Here is a 22,077-nt window from a genome sequence, read left to right on the forward strand (position 1 = left end):
CAGCGTATGGAAACACCTAAATGAGTCATTATAAGCAAACGAAATTGAATTACTTTGGGAAATAATTTAAACAACAATATTCTAACGTTATACAGAAATGCTTCGCATTGTTATATCTTGCACATTAAGTTAAATATACATCAGGAAATCAGCAAAATCGATTCTATTAAGAATATAAAAGAAATCAAATTCAAATTATTCTCGAACATTTACAGTATTTGATTCCAATTTCACATATCAAGATTATTTATTACTAACAGCCGAGTCTAAGTTTTAGGAGTAACAGTAATAAAAAAAATAGTTTCAAGCAGTGTGTTTGTCAAAGATTGTTTTGCAATCGAACATCTTGACCCGGATCTAATTCTCATCCTAAGTCTGCAACTTTTATGTAACTCTCTCTCTCTCTCTCTCTCTCTCTCTCTCCCCCCCCTCTCTCTCTGAATAAGCTAATAGCTATTAACCATGCGTGAAAGTTAAAGATCAAAAAGAAGTTATAAAAATTGTGAAAAATAAAGGCATTTTAGAAGAACATGCATGTAGTTAATTTCACTTGCTTTACATACAGGAAAATGAAATTCCTATCTTCCTTCTCCGTCCAATAATGTGTCAATTGTATTTATAGTCAGTTCATCGTTGTTCTGTTGATGGCTGTTTAAGATTTTCACACTGAAGAAAAGCAAATTTTCTTCATTCATTCACTTGCAATAATTATAACTTGACCCTATTCTAGTCTGGGAAAGAAACAAATTTCTTCCAATCATGAAGAAAATATCTTTTTCTTACAAGAAAATATGATCTAGAAATTTAAGGGTGAAAAAATTTATATTATATAATTGTAATGTTCTTGCAAACGAATTTCTAAATTCATAATGCCAGGGGCGAATTCTCCATGCTTGCTATACTTGCTGCACAAGCTCATTACTCCAGAAAGAAGTAATATTTATTTGTTAATAAATGCACGCATTTTTAAGCATTCCATTTGTAGAGAGAAGACGTCTTAAGTCTGCGTGGCAATAATTGAGCTTTGCGTTGTGAGGCCGATGCTTGCTGGTCTACTCAAAGCTACCTTGGCTTGCTCGGTTGTGTGAGCTTCCAGCGTCTCGCTAAAGCACTGTGATTTCATGCGCATGCATAGCCATTTCCCTCCCGTCGTCTTAAACGCAGGCCATACACAGTTAAAGTAAGCTCTTGCTATACTTACTGCACAAGCTCATTACTCCAGAAAGAAGTAATATTTATTTGTTAATAAATGCGGCTGTGTTTCGAGATTTTCTGAATAATTTTATTATATGCTGGTGTCCCTCAAACACACATACACATTAGACATGAAAACTCGCTAATGTATCCATGTTGATACTCTAATATGTACCCTATGATTATTCTTATGAAAAAAAAAAACTATTCAGTATTAGAATTATGCTTACCAAAACATACGAGCATTGATTATTGAAATTACAATTATCAATTATTATGTTTAAGTTAAAAAAAAAAACTTACATTTCTTTCCAGAATGGGAACATGTTGGTACTATGCTTTTCAGATTAATTAATTATATGCTGGTGTCTCTACGGTAAAATAAATAAATTAAAATAAGCGGACAGTTAAATGGATTACAAAACCTTTTGTATGTAGAAATTCTAATGATAATTTAAAATTACTTACAGCTTTCCAGAATGGCTCTTCTAAATACGAATATTCCAAATAATAATAATAATAATAATAATAATAATAATAATAATAATAATATTCCAAAATAGTTGAATTTTATATCCACACCACGATACAAACACAAAAACCACAAAGAACAAAATATCTGTAAATACTGTAACCTGAAATAGTTCAGTACTTCGTCCTTTAGATTCCAGCCCGTAGATGCTATGTTATCGTCATGAGCAGTAGTTTTCTTCAAAGGGGTCTTTCATGAAGATGACATGAGTCACCAAACAATGCTATCCTCCTTGTCATTGAAGATGACAAGGAGGATAGCATTTTTTTTTTTCATAAGAATAATCATAGGGTACATATTAGAGTATCAACATGGATACATTAGCGAGTTTTCATGTCTAATGTGTATGTGTATTTGAGGGACACCAGCATGTAATAAAATTATTCGGAAAAGCTCGAAACACAGCCGCCATTAGACTCTACTCTACTCTAAGAATTCCCACCCTTTAACAGGAAAGAAATACCCCAAAAATGTATTGGAAAATTAGTACAGCCATCTATAGACAACCAAACAAAACATGATGACAATAACGGATGTGTGTCACCCTGGGAAATTCCAAGATATCCTATCTCAAAAACATCGCCCACAATTCCATAGCCAAACCAAAACACCATGTGATGTCACAGAGAGACATATGATTCCCAGAAATTTCCAAACACTTAACGTCACGAATCTTATCTCTAAACATCATCCATAATGCAATAAATGAACCAAACACACCACGTGATGTCCCTGACAGACGAGGGCACCAGCGAAATTCCAAACATTCCAAAACTATAATAACAAACATCCACGTCACGATTCCTTATCTTATCTTGATCTTGATCTTGTCAGAAGTGTCCCACCAATCACGACACGATTCCTTATACACTAATATATCTCCCATTTCCATTCAAAACAATAACGTCACTTATTTACAACTAACAAATGACGTCACTTATCTACATCTCATAACAACAAACATTCACGTCACGATTCCTTATCTTATCTTGATCTTGATTTTGTCAGAAGTGTCCCACCAATCACAACACAATTCCTTATCCACTAATGTCATCCTTTCCATTCAAAACAATAACGTCACTTATTTACAACTAACAAATGATGTCTCTTATTTACAACTAACAAATGACGTCACTTATCTATATCTCATAACAACACACACATACCCACGTCACGATTCCTTATCTTATCTTGATCTTGATCTTGTCAGAAGTGCACCACCAATCACAACACGAATCCTTATCTCTACCATCACCCATAATTCCATACGCAAACCAAAATACAACAACTGAAGCCATTGACACATATGCCCCCAGGGAAATTCCAAACATTCCAATCTCATGACGTCACGCCCACAATGACGTCATCATCTCAACAACCAATCATGTCACGATTCCTTATCTTATCTTGATCTTGATCTTGTCAGAAGTGACTGGTATACTACTGCTTTTGTGCGATATGGTAGGTCCCAGTGAAATAGTATATGTGGTATGATGATGCAGGATTTTCCAATGAAAGGCTTTGGTTTGACTGTTGTATTAGAGGGATGTAGATTTTGTTTATTTTGTAGATGTAAGTTTCTCCCATGCATTGTTGGTTTTTATCAGAAAGATAGCCACCGGATCTTTTGAGTCAGGAGGGCTGACATCCCCCCTTCTGTTTCTCTATCAGGCACAGCAGCTTGAAAAGGGAGTTTTACAGTGGGTATCTATTGAATCTGATTCCCGTATTCCAGGTTTGTAAGCAATTTTGGAAAGTTCCAGGTGAGGCTCGAGAAGGAATCAGTTTAATGTGACTAAATTTGTAATTATTACTAGTTGTGTAAGACATTGATGGAACTGAGCTGCAAGAAATTATTCAGGGTAGGGATGGAGGTCATATTGCAAAACTAGCTAAAATACCTCATAGTATTACTTGTTTATTGAAGAACAATGACGAGTATGCAAATAAAGGTTATTATATCTCCTTATATGACTTTGCTGTAGCCCGATCTGGACTGCTATGAGAGATATGGTCATATGAATTTCTGGGAGTCTTGGAGGAGATGGAACAAATCCAGTGGAGAGTGACCAAGTTAGTGGCAGGTCTCTGCGATGTTCTTCATAAAGTGAGATTGAAGATTAGTGGATTGCAAAGGGTGGTTGATAAGTGGAGAGGTGGGTATGATAGACATATCAGTTGCTTTGGAGATTTCTTAATTTTTTTTTTAGTTCATGACTAGTGTTAGTAAAACTATGGGTCCTTCATGGAAATTCAATAAAAGTGCAGTTAGCAAGAGTGTAATAATTAAATTTCCTGATTGGAGAGGTGAATGAGTGTAATAGGTTTCCAGAATCACTTGTGAGTGCTTTGTTTGTTAATGATTTCAAGCCAAAATATAACTCATAGTGTGCATAAATCTATGGACTCTATGAAGGTGTCTATAATAATAATAATAATAATAATAATAATAATAATAATAATAATAATAATAATATATGTCGGAAAAAGGGATCATCAAAAAAATCAGCTAATGCCTTTTGCCCTATCTAGCTTTTGGAGACTGCATGGGCAGTTCAATCTCCACTGGCAGCCAATCAGAGATAGCTTGCACAAGGCTGTCACTAATTAAGCGGCATGCTGTGAAGAGAGACGGCTCTACAAGTGCCGCCATCTAGTGGTTCCTAACTCTAACCCAATATATTTAATGTCTGAAAATAATGTGGGTTCTACTGTTGATTTTCTTGACTTTACGGGACAAAAAACTCGAGTTGCAGAGAGAAAAAAACCCCTCGCCTGCCAGAGATCGACTAACTCGGAAATCGGTCGAAAAAAGTTTAGAAAAATTTCCTCTAGTCGACGACTAGATTCCAAACAAAGTCTTCCTTCGTGCAGTCAACCGCCATGGTGTGCAAGCGCCACATCCACTGAGCTATACAGGCTCTGGGAAAAAGGGATTTGCTGCGCATTATGCCATAAATAGGCAATTTGGAAGGAAATTAGGGGATGTTATTAGAAATATTATCATAAAGTGGTCTGGAGTAGTGATAAGTGTGACTTGATGAAATAGTGGCCAAACACTATTAAGATAAATATGTTTGTCTGAAAATGGAGCTGTTCCAATACTTATTTCCGGGGATGTTTGCATTCATCACGTCAGGCTGCTCAAAAAGACCTGAGTTCAATTCTAGTCGCCGACCAGGGAAACGTTTTCTAGGCATTTCTTCGATCGGTTGTTCCCGAATTAGTTATTCTCTGGCAAAAGAAAACAAGTTTTTCTTCTGAATCTTCCAGTTTTACGTCCGGTAACTCAAGAAAACGAACCGTAGAAACCAGACTATTTCAAATAATAATGCATTGTGTTAAGATGTTGGTTCGTATGATATTCATCACTTGATTGTAGTCTCCTCGCGTACAGTTTAAAATTAATGATAGTCTTGGGCCAGCTATTTCTGAGTAGATAACGGTGCAGTTGGACAGTTTCAGTCTCCAAAGTTAGACAGGGAATAATAGGCGTTAGCGAATATTTACTTATTTCGACTACTTTTTACTATGGTAAACTAATGAATATTTGAAGTCACAATGCACAATACACATAAAGAAAAAAAATCTGTAATATCGTTTTTTTCCCAAAAGAGAGTAGGGTGAGTTCTATTAACCTCAACTGACATTTTGGAAATCGATATTCAATCAGTCTCCACCAGTAATAAAAATCATCAATAAAATAAAAATCAACAATAGCTGAGTCATTGACTACCATATCTCCTATCTTTTAAGCATAGGGGAGAGAGAGTTCCAGACAACTGTATCATTCTTGATTTTAGGTTTATATTTTAGTTTGAATTTAAATTGCTCTTCTGCAGTAGTGTGATTCTCTATGTTGTCTGCAAGAAATGTCATTTTTCGTGGTTATGAATTTAGTGAAGGGAAGGGTGGAAATTTATTCTTTGGGTTCAGACCTTTTGAGTGTCTGTGGACGGAAAAAAAGAGAGAGTTGCCCAACCGTACCAAGCAGACTTTAGATATAAGAATGCAAAAAGGCCAGGAGGTAACTTGTTAGGTTTATATACAAATACCAGGGGCATCAAAATACAAAGGGCACAGTTCGTTCCATTGGTGAATATCAGTGCCGTAACGAGGGCGTGGCGAAAAAGGCGTTCGCCACGTGCGCAACTAGATTTGGGGCACAAAACGTAAAGATATAAATATAAATAAATAGATATAAAAGTCCGCTATTTTATATTGTATTTTTAAATTTCGACAATACGCCACTTTAGACACACAAATTCTGCAACACACTACAACTCATTTTTATTGGGTTAATAGCAAGTATTTAACATATTGCATTTAGTATAACTTGTTATTTAAATTTTTCAAAATTTGTGATTTTTGAGTTGGGGGGCGCAAGTTAGATACTTGCCACAGGCGTTTCATACCCTCGTTACTGTACTGGTGAATATGCTTTCCTAAGATTACTGACATTTTTCAAACATGGCTATCGGAGTCAGATGTAGTAAATGAAATCGAGTGTAAAGGGTGTAGTATTTTTGGGAAGAGATAGAGATAGGTAGAGTATTTTAGGAAGAAACTGAAGAGGAGAGGAGGTATTATAATGATATCAGTGTCCAGTTAAAAAAAAAGCAATAATACTAATAATGTTGCATATAGTTTTGAGTTTGATGTTATCGCTATATGGTTTGAGGTCGAAGCTAAGGGAAGGGCTACATCCTTGTCGAACTCCTTGATTAGTTTCTATTTCTTCTGCTATGTATTTATTAATACTTATGATGGCAGTTGTATTGTTATATAGGCTTTTAATTTCATTTAATAGCTGTTTTAGATAGCCTCGGTCTTCCATAATTTTTTTTTTTTCCTGTTAACTCGGTCAAAGCTTTTTCATAATCTATGAATACCAGGTGAGTCTGTAAATTAAATTCTTGCCTTTTTTCTATGAGTAGTTTTAGTGCCACTAGGCCTAATACGTAAACGGAAGAAGAAGACATCATTAATGCAACTCCTACTCTTCCAAAATTCAGCCTGTTCCTCTAATAACAAATTATCGGCAATAGTGGCAAGTCTTTTCTTTAAAATGTTACTATATAATTTATATGCTGTATTTAATAAGCTAACAACTATGTAATTTTGCACATAAGCTTCTATTTTCCATTCTTAAAAAGTGATATTATTTTAGCCTTTTTCCATTATTACAGGTAATCCAACAACTTCAGTATGAAGAAAAGTTGTATTATACCCGAATCAAAATTAGATATATTGAAATTAACTCTTTATAAAGATACTATCTACTCTTAAATAAATACAGCATGCCTGTAGGATTCTCAAATTAAATTGAAGAAAGGCTGTATAAATTTGGTATGAAAATCAGCAATAAAAAGACAAAATATGAAAATATTACAGTATCATGGAAACATCAGTTGCATCCTGAATGGATAACCAATAGAACAAGTAAACATTTCAGCTAGTTAGGCTCAATTTTTAGCAGAAAATGCAAATTAAATCTGGAGATGGACAACAGAATTATAGTAAAGCTGGTATGGTATGGAATCAACTGAATAAATTTATATGAAATAAGTGAGAAATTAGTCAAAACACTAAATTATACAGCTATATATACAGGGAAGTGTAAGATAAAATAGATTTGAAAACAGTTGATCAAAGATGATCTTAGATGAGACTTCTAAGGATAGGGGAGTGAACATATGGCATCAATATCATGATCATATTAAATATGAAGATACAACAAACTTGATAAAACTAGCATTTAGGAGTATGTGAGAGTTAATCTCCGGTTGTATGGCAAAAAATAGAATCGAAAAGGAAAGATTGGCAAAGCCAGTGTGATGACAGGATGGCAGGTGCGTTTAGGGGAGAGGCTAAATTTGACGCAGTAAGAAGTGCATTTATGGCTTTAATATGGGTCATTCACAACGATGTTAAACCAAATTTAATGATTATATATTAAAAAAATTAAATATATTTTTAATGCATTGGGAATATTTGATGACAGTTAAGTCATTCTGTTTGCATCATTATATTTATGAGTGTTTGTCTGATGAACTGTAAGGGTAGTGTGCTATTTTTTTTATTTTATTTTTCTTCTTCTTCTTCCTTTCCAGGCTTATAAGCCAAGTGGCCTGTTCCGGACTCAATTCCATCTTTTTAAGGTCTTCCTCTGCATCGAGTACCTTTTGGGTGGTAATTTAGAATTTGTTTATTTTTAATTTTAATATTTGTTTTATTGTTCACTGTATACTGGGAGGCATGGCGCTGATGCGCAAAACAATGGCGGGAGATTTTAGCGTGCGTGATTACGTTCGCTGCAGCATGGTGAAATAAATTTATGGCCTTTGCAGAACAAGAGATTTATGGAAGGAGAATGAAACTGGAGAAGGTGTTTGTCGAAAGTATTTTGTGATAGAACGCCAGAAGTGTGATAGCGGAGCGATGAAATGCGTGATAATGCATTTGGCGTTGAAGGCGGTGTGAGTGACTATATGACCCGGTGAAAAATATGACGAGATAGTAATGGAAAAGACAGCGCCCTTACGTGGAGTTCTTCACAGAACAGACCGTGAGATTTAGTGGTTGTAGAAAAGCCTGACGGATGGTATGACACAGAAACGAAAGGTAGGGGAGACAAAGCAGAACATGAAAGAGCAAAAGAGTGAAAATAAGATTGGATTTTGCATGGGGATTCACAAAATAATACTCGAAATCGTGTTTTCCAGCGAACTCAGATTAAGTTTGTCAGTGATGTAAGGATGCAAAGAGGTAAGGGGAAAGATATGTTTATTTTGGCTAGCACAGATCATTTAGCAAGTGATAAGTGGTATGCGAGAAGACATGAAAGAGTGGCTAATGCATGTGAAAAAAGAGAGGGAGAAAGTAAAACTGCAAGTACAGCACGTAATGATAAAGGCCAGCTGAAATGGAGAACTTTGATCTCGAAAGAGTCAGTTTGTAGATTATGCAGGAGGAATGGTGTGGAGTTTATGGATTTGTGGAGTGATTTTGTTGTAAGAATTTATATATGGTAATGACGTTCATCTAACTGGATTTGGTGTCAGGAGTTTTGAGAAAGTGCTGTTTAGTGAAAGTCTAGAAGTACAAAAGTCATGGAAACTAGAATATTTATGGGGGATGCAGATAAGCTTGGGTCCGGGCAACCTAGAGGTCAATAAGGGGACGTGATCGCATGATGCGAAATGTGCCACTTCAGATTCTTCACTTTAATGGGCTACCTAGCACAAGTGTAAGGGAGGTTGTTGAATGAAGGGAGTATTGCAGTTTGTGTATACTAAAGCCTCCCCATGTTGGCACGGGTAGTAAAATACCCAAACTTCACTCCTGCGTATTGTAAGAGGCGATAAATGGAGACCCAGTCCCCAGGGTATAGCCGGATCTCCTTCAGGAGTTTGGAAGGGCTAGTCGCCCCTCCCTGTAAAAAATTAATTTGATTACGGAAACCGCAAATCTGGATGAGCGATGTGACTTGAGAGCAGTGACGTAGCAAGAACTTTTGTCGCCCGAGGCGGTCCTTGAGTTTGCCGCCCCTCTGAATACATACCAAAAATACTACAAAATGTCAAAACGACATATAGGGAGATAAATTAAAACACCATGTTTATGTTTATTTTAGTTGTAAGTATAATTGTTAAAAACTAATTATTAATTAAGGAATAAAAATTACTAAGTTAATATAAATGAAAGAATCGTCAAAGAATAAAATTGTGTCTCAATTGAAAAGTGCATACCCAAAAAAAAGTGTCGTTCGGGGCGCACCGCCCCCCCCTCCGCCCTCCCCTAGCTATGCCACTGCTTGAGAGACCTCAGAAGATGGTTATCTAGCCTGGTCTGATGTGGATAACGTATATATGACACACCAAGGGGAAAGCAATCTGGAACCCTTGATGTTGAAAGAGTCACTTGTAAAGCCACAAAATATTTAACCATGCTATCGGCCAAGACGTCTATAGACGTCAAGGTTATCATGGATGCGAAGTGCATATTAAAATTGTAATACCATTGGTATTACATTGAAATATTTGATGGATACGAAGCGTATGAGGATGCGTATTTGATCCATAATGGCAGGTAAGGTGGTTAAAGATTGGATCACTGCATGTCAGAACACTGTACCAGGTAGGAAAAACTATACAGATAACAAATGAAATGGACAATTTCAAGTTAGACATTTTAGGCATCAGCGAACTCAGATGGACTGGTTTTGGTAGACTTATAACTAAAGACAACAGGACAATACCGTACTCCGGATCAGAGGAGAAGCATGAAAAAGGAGTTGCGCTAATATTGAACCCAAAAGTAACCAAAAGCTTGATGGAATGGGAACCAGTAAATGAGAGAATTATAAAAGGCAGGTTCTATTCTAAATTTATCAGACTTTCTGTTGTACAGGTTTAGGCACCTACCAACGATGAAGATGAGGAAATAAAAAATTACTTTTATGAACATCTCCAAAAGGTACTAAATTCTATTCCAAAACACGATATGATAATACTCATTGGTGATCTTAATGCAAAAGTGGATAAAGGCCAGGGGCATGTGTAGAAGAAAACTGATTAGGTTTTGAGGCTTGAGGAGACCAAAATGAAAATGGTATGATGTTTGTATCCTTTTGTGAATGAACAACTTTGTCATAGGAGGAAGTAAATTTAAGTGCAAAGAAATACATAAACTGACTTGGACTTCGCCAGAAGGCAATAAAAGAAACCAAATTGATCCTGCTGCTATAAATAGTAAATTTGTAAGATTCATGCTTAATGTGAGAGTCAAACGTGGTGCAGACATTGGTTCTGACCACTTCTTCTTAGTCAGGAAGTTGAAATTAAAACTTCAGAGTGTATTAAGAAAGAAAAGAAGTTCAAGAACTTCTTTTCTTTCTTAAGCATTTGATACTGAAAATTTAAAAATTAAAGAAACAAGAGAAAATATCAGATCCAATATATTAGAAATAGAGAAAAATCAAAATGTAACAGCAGAAAATGACAAAGTAGAAGACTATTGGAACACCTGTAATGAAGTTGCTGAAGATGTAATTGGTAAACGGAGAAAAAAGAAAAACAAAGAATGGTTAACTGCAGACACTTGGAAGATAATCGAAGAGAGAAAAAAGATTAATTAATAATACAAATTCAGAAGGATATACAAGTTATACAAGGTATATAGCAAACGTTAACAATGAACTAAATAGAAGCGTAAAGCGAGCTACAAGAGCCAATATATTGATGGATTAGCAAAAGAAGTACAACATGCTATGAAAAATGGACAAATTAGACAACTTTATCAGATTATAAAGCGAATCAATTGAAGCTAAAAAAAAGCAACTTCTTCCTCCATTAGAGAGAAAGAAGGAAAGTTATTGACGATTGACTCTAAAATTGAAGCAAGACGAAGAGAATATTTTGATGTAATACAACTAGTGTAATACCCTGTTAAACATTTCCGAAGACGAGATCTCGTTGAGCGAAGTCAAAGATGCCCTGAAGGACTTAAAATCTAACAGTGCATGCGGAAATTACAATATCGATGCAGAAATGTTAAAAGTTGATCTTAACACAACTCTACTACTAATGGGAGAATGAAAAAATTCCTCAACAATGGAAAGAAGCAGTAATTATAAACCCCCCCCCCAAAAAAAAGGGAGGTCTGACCAAGTGCGATAATTGGAGAGGAATAAGTATGTTTTCAATTCCCGCAAAAGTTTTTTTTTTTACCGAAATTTCAATTAATAGATTAAAGAAGGAAATGGAAAACTTATTAAGAGAAGAACAGGCAGGTTTCCTGACCGACTGTGGAACCATCCAACAAATATTCACTCTCAGAAATATAATTGAACAATGTATAAAATTTCAAGCTCCACTCTACCTAAACTTCGTCGATTTTAGTAAATGTTTGACTCAGTAGATAGAGAAAATCTTTGGAAAATATTAAAATACGGAATATCTTATAAATTTCTCAACATTATCAAGAATATGTATAATGGCAGCAAGTCTTGCGTGGAAGTAGATGGAAAACTTACAGATTTCTTTATCATAGAAATTGGAATTTGTTCTATCTGGTCTATTATTTATAATCCTAATTGATTGGATTATGAAAAACTCAATTAATCATCAAAAGGGAGGAATTCGTTGGATGACCTTGATTTTGCTGATGACATAGTGTTCCAGCCCTCTAAGTTAAATGACTTACGGCTAAAAACTGACGACTTTGCTCGTTGTGCAGAAACTGTGGGTTTTCATATAAACAAGAAAACCAAGGTCATGCGAATAAATGAAAAATCAAATAAAGAAATTAAGTTAGAAAAATGAAACAATTGAAGATGTTGACACTTTTACATACCTCGGATCAATAATAAATAAACAAGGTAGTACAGACGAAGTCGTTTTATAAAGAATTACTAAAGCACGAAACTGTTTCAAGTCATTAAGTAAATTATGGAAAGCATCAAATATTACAGTTAAAGTGAAAATAAATATCTATAAATCTATTGTGCGAGCAGTACTGCTATATAGCTCTGAAACTTGGAAACGTACCAAGACACAAAGTAATAAATTGGATATTTTCCAATACAATTGTTTAAGAAGAATTTAAAAATTTTCTGGCCAAACACAATCACTAACGAGGAACTTTTAAAGAAAAATTTTATCCAAATCAATAGATGAAGAAATTCGCCTAAGATGGAAATGGACACCGACCATATTTTATTCATAGGGATAAACAGAATTCCCTAAGCAGCATTGAGTTGCGCCCAGAAGGGAGACGCTCTAGAGATCGCCCAAAATTAACTTGGAGAAGAATGATGGCATCTGAACAGGGGCACGCCAGCCATATGTGCAATGTGTGTGACGCATACAGGCGCCAGGATAGTAAAGGCGCCAAAGAGGAGGAAATACATTGTAAAAACGTTTTTTTTTTAAGTGATTTTTTTATTGGAAGGGGGGGATAGAGGTGCCAACTAAAGTTTTGCACACCGGTGCCGGACACAACTGGCGCTCCCCTGCATCTGAAATGAATGAGGCAGGATGGGCGAGCTGGGTAAAAGCAAGAGCAGCTGCGAAGGACAGGGGAAGATGGAAAACCAGAGTTGCAGCCTTATGTGTCTAGTAGGCATGGAAAACATTGATGATAATGTATACTGAAGCCAGAAGAGTCTGTAGTTGAAGAGTTTTTGTCATTGGTGAGCTTAATTTGGCCAAATGTTATAAACTTTAGTGTGACGTGGTTGACCTAGAAAAATAATGTCATAGTAATAGAATGCAAGAGATATTGTACCTTCTGAGAGGACAGAAGAAACAGAAAAGGGGGAGGTGGTTTGCTAATAACAACAGAGGAATTTAAGTCAAAAAGAGTAGAAGTACATCAGTAAAAGTAGGGCAATTCATTTGAGGCCATCTTATGTGAATAGACACCAGCAGGACGAAATATGAGTTGCTACTATAATCTGTGGAGTATAACAGAGATCGTAGATGACATATATTGGCAAATTAATGTCTAGTAATTATGGGGAATTTCAACTATATGGATATAAATTGGGAGGATGAATGGTTACTGAGAAAGAAATGGAATTTATACAGCTGCGAGATAATCACATGAGACAACATGTAATGGAGTAGTTCAAGAGTGCTGGATCCGATCATTGCATCAGAGAACATTAACCAATCTAACTACGCTGCCTCCTCTTGGAGAAAGTGATCATGGTCTTGACCTGTGAGACTGCCAGATTTGCTGAATTTTCTGTTAAAAAGGGATATATATGAAATAACAAAGCAGGTGATTATGACAAGCTGAGAATATTTCAGATCCATGACAGAACAGAAGGATAAATCACTAGTTAAATGGATGAATGGTATCTTTAAGCATTAGTTTCAGATAAAGAAAAGTTGTGGAGAGAATGTGAAGAGAAAGGAGGTGATCAGTGTGCCCATATGCAGTACAAGGCACGTAACTAGTATGGTAAGGAAGGACAAAGTTAATTATGAGAAAGAGAGAGAGAGAGAGAGAGAGCTAGGTGATGAGTTCAAAAGAAATCCTCAAGTTATTTTGATATGTGGCAAGTAAACGGAGAAATGACTATGAAATAATTACCATAAAAAGTGACAATGGTGGAGAGGTAATAGAATCAAATCGTTGAATTACTGAGTGATCATTATGCGGTGCTGTACTATCTAGGTGATGACACTGGAATGCCAGATGTGACATTGACTGATAGGTGGGATGACCATATGTACCGTTTTGATAGTATCGGCTTTTTTTTTTTTTCATATTTCCCCACTATCCCGTCGTTTCAATAAAAATGTCAATTTTGTCTCATTTTTAATAAAAACTATAAATATATACTTTAATATTGGTTAATCATAAATTATTATTCATAACCTATAATCGTATATAAATATCATGGATACCATTAATTTGTATAACCATGAAGTCGCATTGTTCGATACTAAATATCGATATCTGGAGTGATTTATTCAGAGAAAATATTATTAAAAAGAAAAATACATGTTGGCAACACTTTCGCGTCTCAAACGCGGTGTCTCTTCTGTTGTAGCGTTTTTGTTTTGTCTGTATGCTAACCGGTGACTTTGTTATTGCCCGATATTTCCTAAAAATATTCAACCCATCTTTTTTCTGTCTTTTTCTCTTTTTCCATATTAAGTAAATTTCCGTATTTATCTTTTATTTGTTTTTTTCTTTTCTCATGTTTTTTTTTTTTTTCTTATCTCATATAGTTTCTTAGGGTCATAGTTCCTTGCAGCTTGTTCCGCCTGTCTATATAATTCTTCCTTTTATCATTTCTTGCACTCTTTTTAACTTGTTTATTTTTTCTTTATATATTTTGTTCTTCTCACTTTTTTCTTCTACACTTTGACTTTGCAGTTCTGTTTTCCTCATTTCTCTTCTTTCCTCACTTAACTGTATTGTTTCATCTGTTATCCATTGTTTCTTTGACCTATCCTATCTCCCAAGTATTTCTTCAGCTTTCATTATAAATTAATTTTATTTCTCTCCACTTGTCCTCTTTATCTGCATGTTCCATTTTGTTCAATATTTTGTTTCATATTTATTTTTAATTGTATATGCGAAGTATTCTTCATAATCCTTATTTTTAAATTTACTTAAATTATATCGTTTTCTCTGTTTTCTTTGTTTAAAAATCTTTGCTAGTTTTATTTTTATCTGTGCTATTATTAATATATGATCTGTACGCATCTGCTCCTCTTTTTGTTCTTACATCCTATAGAGAGAGGATCATCTTTATTATATGATTTATTTTATGTTTACTATTACTATCTGGTGATATCCAGGTATATTTATCTATGTCTTTATGTTTAAACAGAGTACCTCTTATTATCAGGTTCCTGAAAAGGCAGAAATCTTTTAATATTATTCCAATTTCATTTTTAACCTTTCCCATAATTACTTCATAGCCATTATTATCTTTACCCACCTTTGTATTTGCATCTCCCAGAAGCAAAATTATGTCTATTCTACTAGTCATATCTATTTCTTTCTGTAGTAATTCATAGAAATCTTCTTTCATTTCCGTTCCATCTGGTTTCGCGAAGTCCCAGGATTTGTATCTGTCGATTTCCCTCACTATTTGGTGTACTTTACCAGTCTCGTGCATTGTTCTGATGTTCCAGCATCCAATTTTTGTCACATGTCTGGGTGTGAAGATATTACTTTCAGTCTTCTGCCTGTTGGCTTCTCTAGCTTTCACCAGCATGCATCATCTCCTCTGGAGGTTCATCAGCAAAGTCCAATTTCTCTCATTTCTTAAGGTTTAGGTAGCAGTGTTTTTTTTTTTTTTTTGCGTATTGTGGTTGCTAACCACAAGTACAGCCCTCCTCCTTTCTCACCCGGGCTTGGGACCAGCAATGGCAGAGTTAGATAATTATTTAGTAGTCGCTAAAATAAAAATACTAGCAAAATGGAGAAAGAAAGTAAATAAGAAAAAACAGGAAATAGAACAATTAACAGGTTACCTTTAAGAAGCGCAGATCAGTGAAGATATAGAAGAAGAATGGAAAACTTTAATTAAGATCATCCACAAAGCAGCATCTGACGTACTTGGCGAGAAAAATAAAATATTGAAAAGAAAAACATTAAAACTGGAACACAGATATAGAAAATGCAATCAAAGAAAAACAAATGGAACACAAATCACTCCTTCAAAAACATAGAAAGGAAACAGAAGAAATATACAAAAACAATAGAAATATAGCTAAAAACCATTGTATAAAAAGCTCACCAAGATTCTTGGGACAGATTTATTAATAAAATAGAGGAATACATACAAGGAAGACAAGACATAGCCTACAGCATATTAAGGAAATAAACAACGAAGAAAGAGATAAAGCACAAATCAATATAATACAAGAGAAACAATGGATTGAACATTATAAGAATTTATGGTATGACCCAAATTTAATTACAGAAGATAATAATGGAGAAATCAGCACTGATATAGAACCAATAAAATTGGGAGAACTAAAAGAAGCAATAAACGTATCAAAACATAGAAAATCAACCGGATTTCCTATTATGGCAAAGAATATTTACATCACAAATTATTAAAAGCAATAAATAACTGTTGCAAAAAATGTAAGGTTCCATCAGATTGGTTAAAAGCTAAGGTTATATTGATATTCAAGAAAGGAGACAAAGATGATTGTGGAAATTACAGAGGAATACGTTTATTAAATACGGGTTAAAAATTTACAGTAACATCCTGAATAAAAGACTTAGAAATATTGCAAACAATCTACTATCAGAAGAACAAATTGATTTCAGACATGGAAGATCACGTGTAGACAATATTTATGTGCTAAAACAAATTACTGAAAAAAGACAAGAATTTAATTTAGAGACTCTTATGGCCTTTATAGATTACAAGAAAGCTTTTGATAAAATACACAGAGAAAAATTGTGTATATAAAAATAGAGGAATACATACATAAATATAAATATAAATACATACATATATATATAAATAAATAAATAAATAAATAAATAAATATATATATATATATATATATATATATATATATATTTCAAAAAATAGATTTAATGACTCCAAGACCGAGATAACATATAAAGATTTTAATGATAAATACTACTAGTAGTATTTATCATTAAAATCTTTATATGTTATCTCGGTCTTGGAGTCATTAAATCTATTTTTTGAAATGTATAACAACCGAGTAAAAACTAATCGCCACATATATATATATATATATATATATATATATATATATATATATATATATTGTTATCAATGCAATGCAATGCTGTAGGCAGATGATCAGATTATATTACAAGACAATGAAGATGACCTTCATAAATTAGTTTAAGAATTAAACAAAACAGGAACATAACAACAACAAAAGTCAAAATTTTCACGAAAGAAAACAAAAGTCATGGCAAGGTCGAGACTTTCTGTATCTCACTCCCTATAACTGTAACTGTATTTTTGTATCTTTATATAAACTTTATATAGCTTGTATCGAATGAAATGGATATCCTTGTTTATTCATTATGCATTCCTTAGCGCTAAACCTTCCGAAGAAAGATCGAAATCAGTTCGATTCTAGTCACCGACTAGAGAACTTTTTCTAAGACTTTATTCGACCGGTTTCTGAGTTAGCCGATCTTTGCACGGATAAGCAGATTTTTCTCTCTGGAAGTAGGGTTTTTCGTCTGTAAACTTAAGAAAAGCAACAACCGAAGAACCCAGATATTTCATACATTGAAAACATTGTGTTAGGATTAGAGACCACGAGATGGCAGCACTTGTTGAGCCGTCCGTTTAAATTGGTGATAGCCGTGGGCCAACTATCACTCAGTCTCCAAAAGAACTAAAACGGTCATGCGTATTGCCTATAGCCTATACGGGAATAAAAGGCGTTAGCTGATTTTATTTTATTTTTAGAACAGATGACAAAGTTTAATTCTTTAGGCTGCATAATAACATACTTAAAAGATAAAGATATAGATGAAAAAAGATAGTAATTTCAGAAAATTTGTGGAACAATTAAAAGTACTGAATAAAAAAAAAAAACAAGACGAGAAACTCAACTAAAATTTTGCAAAATAATGGCCACTCCCACTCTATTATATGGTCCAGAAACATGGACTATTAAAAAAAAAGATGAAAGTAAAATACAAGCTACAGAGATGAGATTTTGAAGAACAATTAAAGGGTGCACAAAATTGGACCACACAACAAATGAAAACATCAGAAAACAAAATCAGCTAATGCCTTTTATTCCCTTATAGGGAGTAGGTGAGGCTTTTAAACCCTATCTAACTTTTGGAGACTGAGTGGACAGTTCAATCTCCACCAGTAGCCAGAAATAGCTGGCCCATATCACTAATTATAGGCGGCACCAATGAAGAAACGGGCAAACAAGTGCTGCCATCTCTTGTACCTAATTCTAATTGGATACGTTACTGTCTGAAATAATGTGGGTTCTACGGTCGATTTTCTTGAGTTTACGTGGCGAAAAACTCGAGTTTCAGGGAGAAAAAACACGCTTGTCGTTGCATGAGATCGATTAACTCAGGAAAGAACTAGATATTTATAACATAGATGAAAATATCAGGGAATATAGAGAGAACATCTATTTAGGATGAAAAGATATCGGCTACAAAAAGAAGTTGATAGATAAAGATCAAAGAGAGAGAGAGAGAGAGAGAGAGAGATGAGCAACAAGGTGGAAAGATCAATGAAGTGGGAACAGGCAAATGTCTAATCCTTGAAGAGAAGAAGAAGATATATTGTTGTTTGACGATAGTGATGTGTGGCATATTATGCTCAAGGTGTCCATTCGTATGAATTAAACTCCCATGATATTTGGTATTTTCATTTTCTATAACGTTCTAAACTGTGTGTTCCAGAGGGAACATGTATTTGGTTTTGACAATTTTGCAAATTGTCAAAACCATATACCTGAACAGGCTCCAGTGTAGTTTTGCTATACGATCATACCTACAGGTAATTGTTGCTCAGCTGTATAAATTACATTTAATAATTTCCTGCCTGTGACCATTCCTCCTACCAATCTATGTCCCCATATTTGAAATTCCCCATGATAATAATAATTACTCAACATGTATTCTATTCCAAAATCTTCTCACCCTTATTACAAATACTTCTAGCATTAATATAGATAAACTGAAGTATTCTGCAACATGCCTTACACCTTGTGTTACTTAGGCTAGTAAAGTTAAGAATTAGGGTGCTATATTTAGAATGATGTAATCACTCAACCACTTACTAACTCTATTTCCTTGACACAGATTTAAATAGACTTGGGATTAGGAGTCTTTCTCGACACTTGAATAGATTCCAAATCTATTCAAATGCAATTCATCCACCTTATATAAATCCTTCATTCTCCGAAACTCACTCGACACATCCAGAGACTACACACTACTCCTTCTGCATAATCATCTGCGCACTGACTCATTCACGATTATAGCCTTCCATCTCTTCTCGACTCCATCATACTGTAGCAACAGACTTACAACTTTTTCTTTCACACTCTTCTTTTTCTAATGCACTAGGAACCATGTCTTCTTGCATACCAAACGTCACTTGCTAATTCATTTATATCAGCCAGAATAATCATCTCTTTGACCTTTAGTCTCTTCATCCTTACCACATCATCATCATCCTTAATCTTAGCACCACAAAAACACGATTTTGGCAAACTCTTTTAAAGCATTCCTTTTATCCCGAATTACCATACAAATTCCGATTCTTATTTTCAAGCTTCGCTCTTTCATACTCTGCCCTCTCTCTCTCTCTCCCATCAATGCCAATACCATCCGCAAGAATTTGTCCTACCATTCAATATCACGTTTTGTTTCGTGGAAAACTCTACCCAAGTGAACTATCTTTTCCATTACCATATGGTTCTTCTCTTCATTTTTCACCGCGTCATTTATTATACAGTCAATCGTACCGATTGTAACACTAACCACGCCAATCGCATTTCACCTTTCAGCTCACCGTTATCATTCTTCTTACTGTCTTGACACTTCTCGCATTTGCTTACGAAACACAATAAACACGTTCTCCTTTCATAAATCTTTCGTTCTGAAAATGGTATACATTTCGTTCACGTTGCAGCGAACATAATATTAGTAGTCATGGTGGTCAGCAAATGGCATTGGTTTAGATGATGAGGTTCGCTGTAGTTGGCGGAGGCGAAGAGTTGTGGAGTGGGTCCCCTCCCTCGATGAGTCTTTGGACTTCCTGGAGGTGTCACATAATAATAATAATCGCGCACGTTAAAATCGCCCGAACTTGCTGGTCGGCGCCAAGACGTGCAGTACGTGTACACGAAAAAAACATTAAACATTTGAAAATTACAAAATTAACAAACTTCCCTTACAGTTAATCAAACATTCCTAAATATAATACTAAAAAAAAAAAAATCTAATTATCGCTAAATACTTCCAAAAAAAAAAAAGAACTTATCTTTCGACACGAAAAATCACCATGTATAGTATTTTCCACCCCTCTCGCGTCAACTTACAACGGTTATCGTTTTTATCTTATCCCTCTGTAATTCTTTATGATCTGAAAAATGTTCTTTAAAATATCAAGGGGAGCGACATCGTTGTTTGGATTGGATTCAACAAAGCTTTATTATTATTGTACAAACACTTACTGGAGTGAAGACTTATCAAGGATTATTATTATTATTATTACTATTATTATTATTATTATTATGTGACACCTCCAGGGAGTCCAAAGACTCATCGAGGGAGAGTGTGCCAACAGCATCGAACGATTGACCCCCCTTCTAACTACTATATTTGGAGCAGGATAAAAATATGCTTACTAGACTCAAAATTTGATATAATTCAATGTGTCGCTCTCTTAATTTCAATGATATCAATTTGCAGTCCTTAATTAGACTAACTACTATATTTGGAGCAGGATAAAAATATGCTTACTAGACTCAAAATTTGATATAATTCAATGTGTCGCTCTCTTAATTTCAATGATATCAATTTGCAGTCCTTAATTAGACATGACGTTGAAATTAATTGTTGTATTCCGAAAGGTTCGAATATACTGTATTGATTTCTTGTGTTATATAGATTATTATGGCTGTTTCTAATAAATGCCAAAACAATCAATCAGCAGAACATTTCAAAGAAAACTGTAATAATATTGATAAAGAGAAAAAGGGAGAAAAGGAAAATATTCCCGTAATAGAATTTACACTAGAATCTCTTAAGACGTAAGTTCTGTTAATAATATTCGTATATAGTGTTCGAGCTGCATGGTGTGGCAGTATGTAGTTGTTATAGCTTAGAGCAGAAAATCCAGATTCCTTGATTAATTTCAAAATTATCTGTGAACTTTTATTAAACCAGTGGAATGGAAATTATAAAAGTCATGATGAAAGCAAACAAGTTTGTAATTTTGAGCTGGGCACACCTCCCCACTGGAACTACTAATAAAATCTAAAATGGAGAGTGTTGGGTAAATTATTTTCTAAAAATTCACTTCTTTTGAAAGCAATTTAATTCTTGAATACCAAAGACTGTGTATCAGCATTCTTTTGACTTTTTTTTGGGTGGGAAAAGGGAGGGACAAGGTGAAAATTGAATTCCCAGTGTGTAGACACTGTTAGTAAATGTATGATTAAAATATTATGATTATTATCTGCAGGGGCCGTCGCCAGATTAGATCGCGCCCTGATGCGAACAATTAAAATCGCCCCTGATGGATTATAAGACAAAAATATAAGAAAATCTCCAATTGCTATTTTGTTTTTATTACAAGAGAAACATTAATGCAAAACGATTACATAATAATATTAATTAAAAGTTTGTTCTACGGGTATATCGCAGAATGAAACTGTTTATAAGCTCTTCTAAATATAAATTATAAGTTATGTCCGCTTCTATCGATATAGTTGCTAGACCAACCTATCTTTCTTGGGTCATTGCTGTTTGCAAATAATTTTTGATTAGTTTAAGCTTGGAAGAACTTCTTTCTGCACTTGCTTACGCTAACAATTCCTGTTAGCGTAGCGACGGCCTCTACCGCAATATGGCTGAACGAGCGCCCTTATTAAGCTGCACCGTGAGGCAGGCTGCCTCTGTGCTACACCCTGTCGACAGTACTAATTATCTGACACCTCCAGGAAATCAAGGACTCATTGAGAGAGGCTATAAATCACCCAAACCAGTTGTCACACCTTCTCTTAAATTTATTCACACGATATGCACTCATTACCACTAAAGGCAAACTATACCACCAATTATATATTTGATTTAATCCTTTATCCAAGTGTAAACAAACAAAA

General features: G+C 34.6%; 1 protein-coding gene across 2 annotated transcripts in view; it reads left to right on the forward strand.

Moving 5' to 3' along the window:
• The first annotated feature begins 6,172 nt into the window (after nt 1-6,172).
• LOC150104859 (uncharacterized) overlaps nt 6,173-22,077 on the forward strand; it is an 83,057-nt gene continuing 67,152 nt past the window's right edge. Inside the window, exon 1 of one of the 2 annotated variants that reach the window (XM_090396016.1) lies at nt 6,173-6,309. Coding sequence is in view for 1 of the 2 variants with exons in the window: in XM_090396015.1 (XP_090252141.1) it covers nt 6,611-6,621 (11 nt within the window). In the remaining variant the exon portion in view is untranslated. Of the gene's footprint in view, nt 6,310-6,346; nt 6,622-22,077 lie in introns of those variants that run through there. The other variant, XM_090396015.1, reaches the window with a different exon arrangement.

The sequence above is a fragment of the Typopeltis vanoorti genome, chromosome 7 (assembly GCF_054136105.1).
Source record: "Typopeltis vanoorti isolate ZY-2024b chromosome 7, IOZ_Tvanoo_1.0, whole genome shotgun sequence".
In the NCBI taxonomy this organism is placed as follows: domain Eukaryota; kingdom Metazoa; phylum Arthropoda; class Arachnida; order Uropygi; family Thelyphonidae; genus Typopeltis; species Typopeltis vanoorti.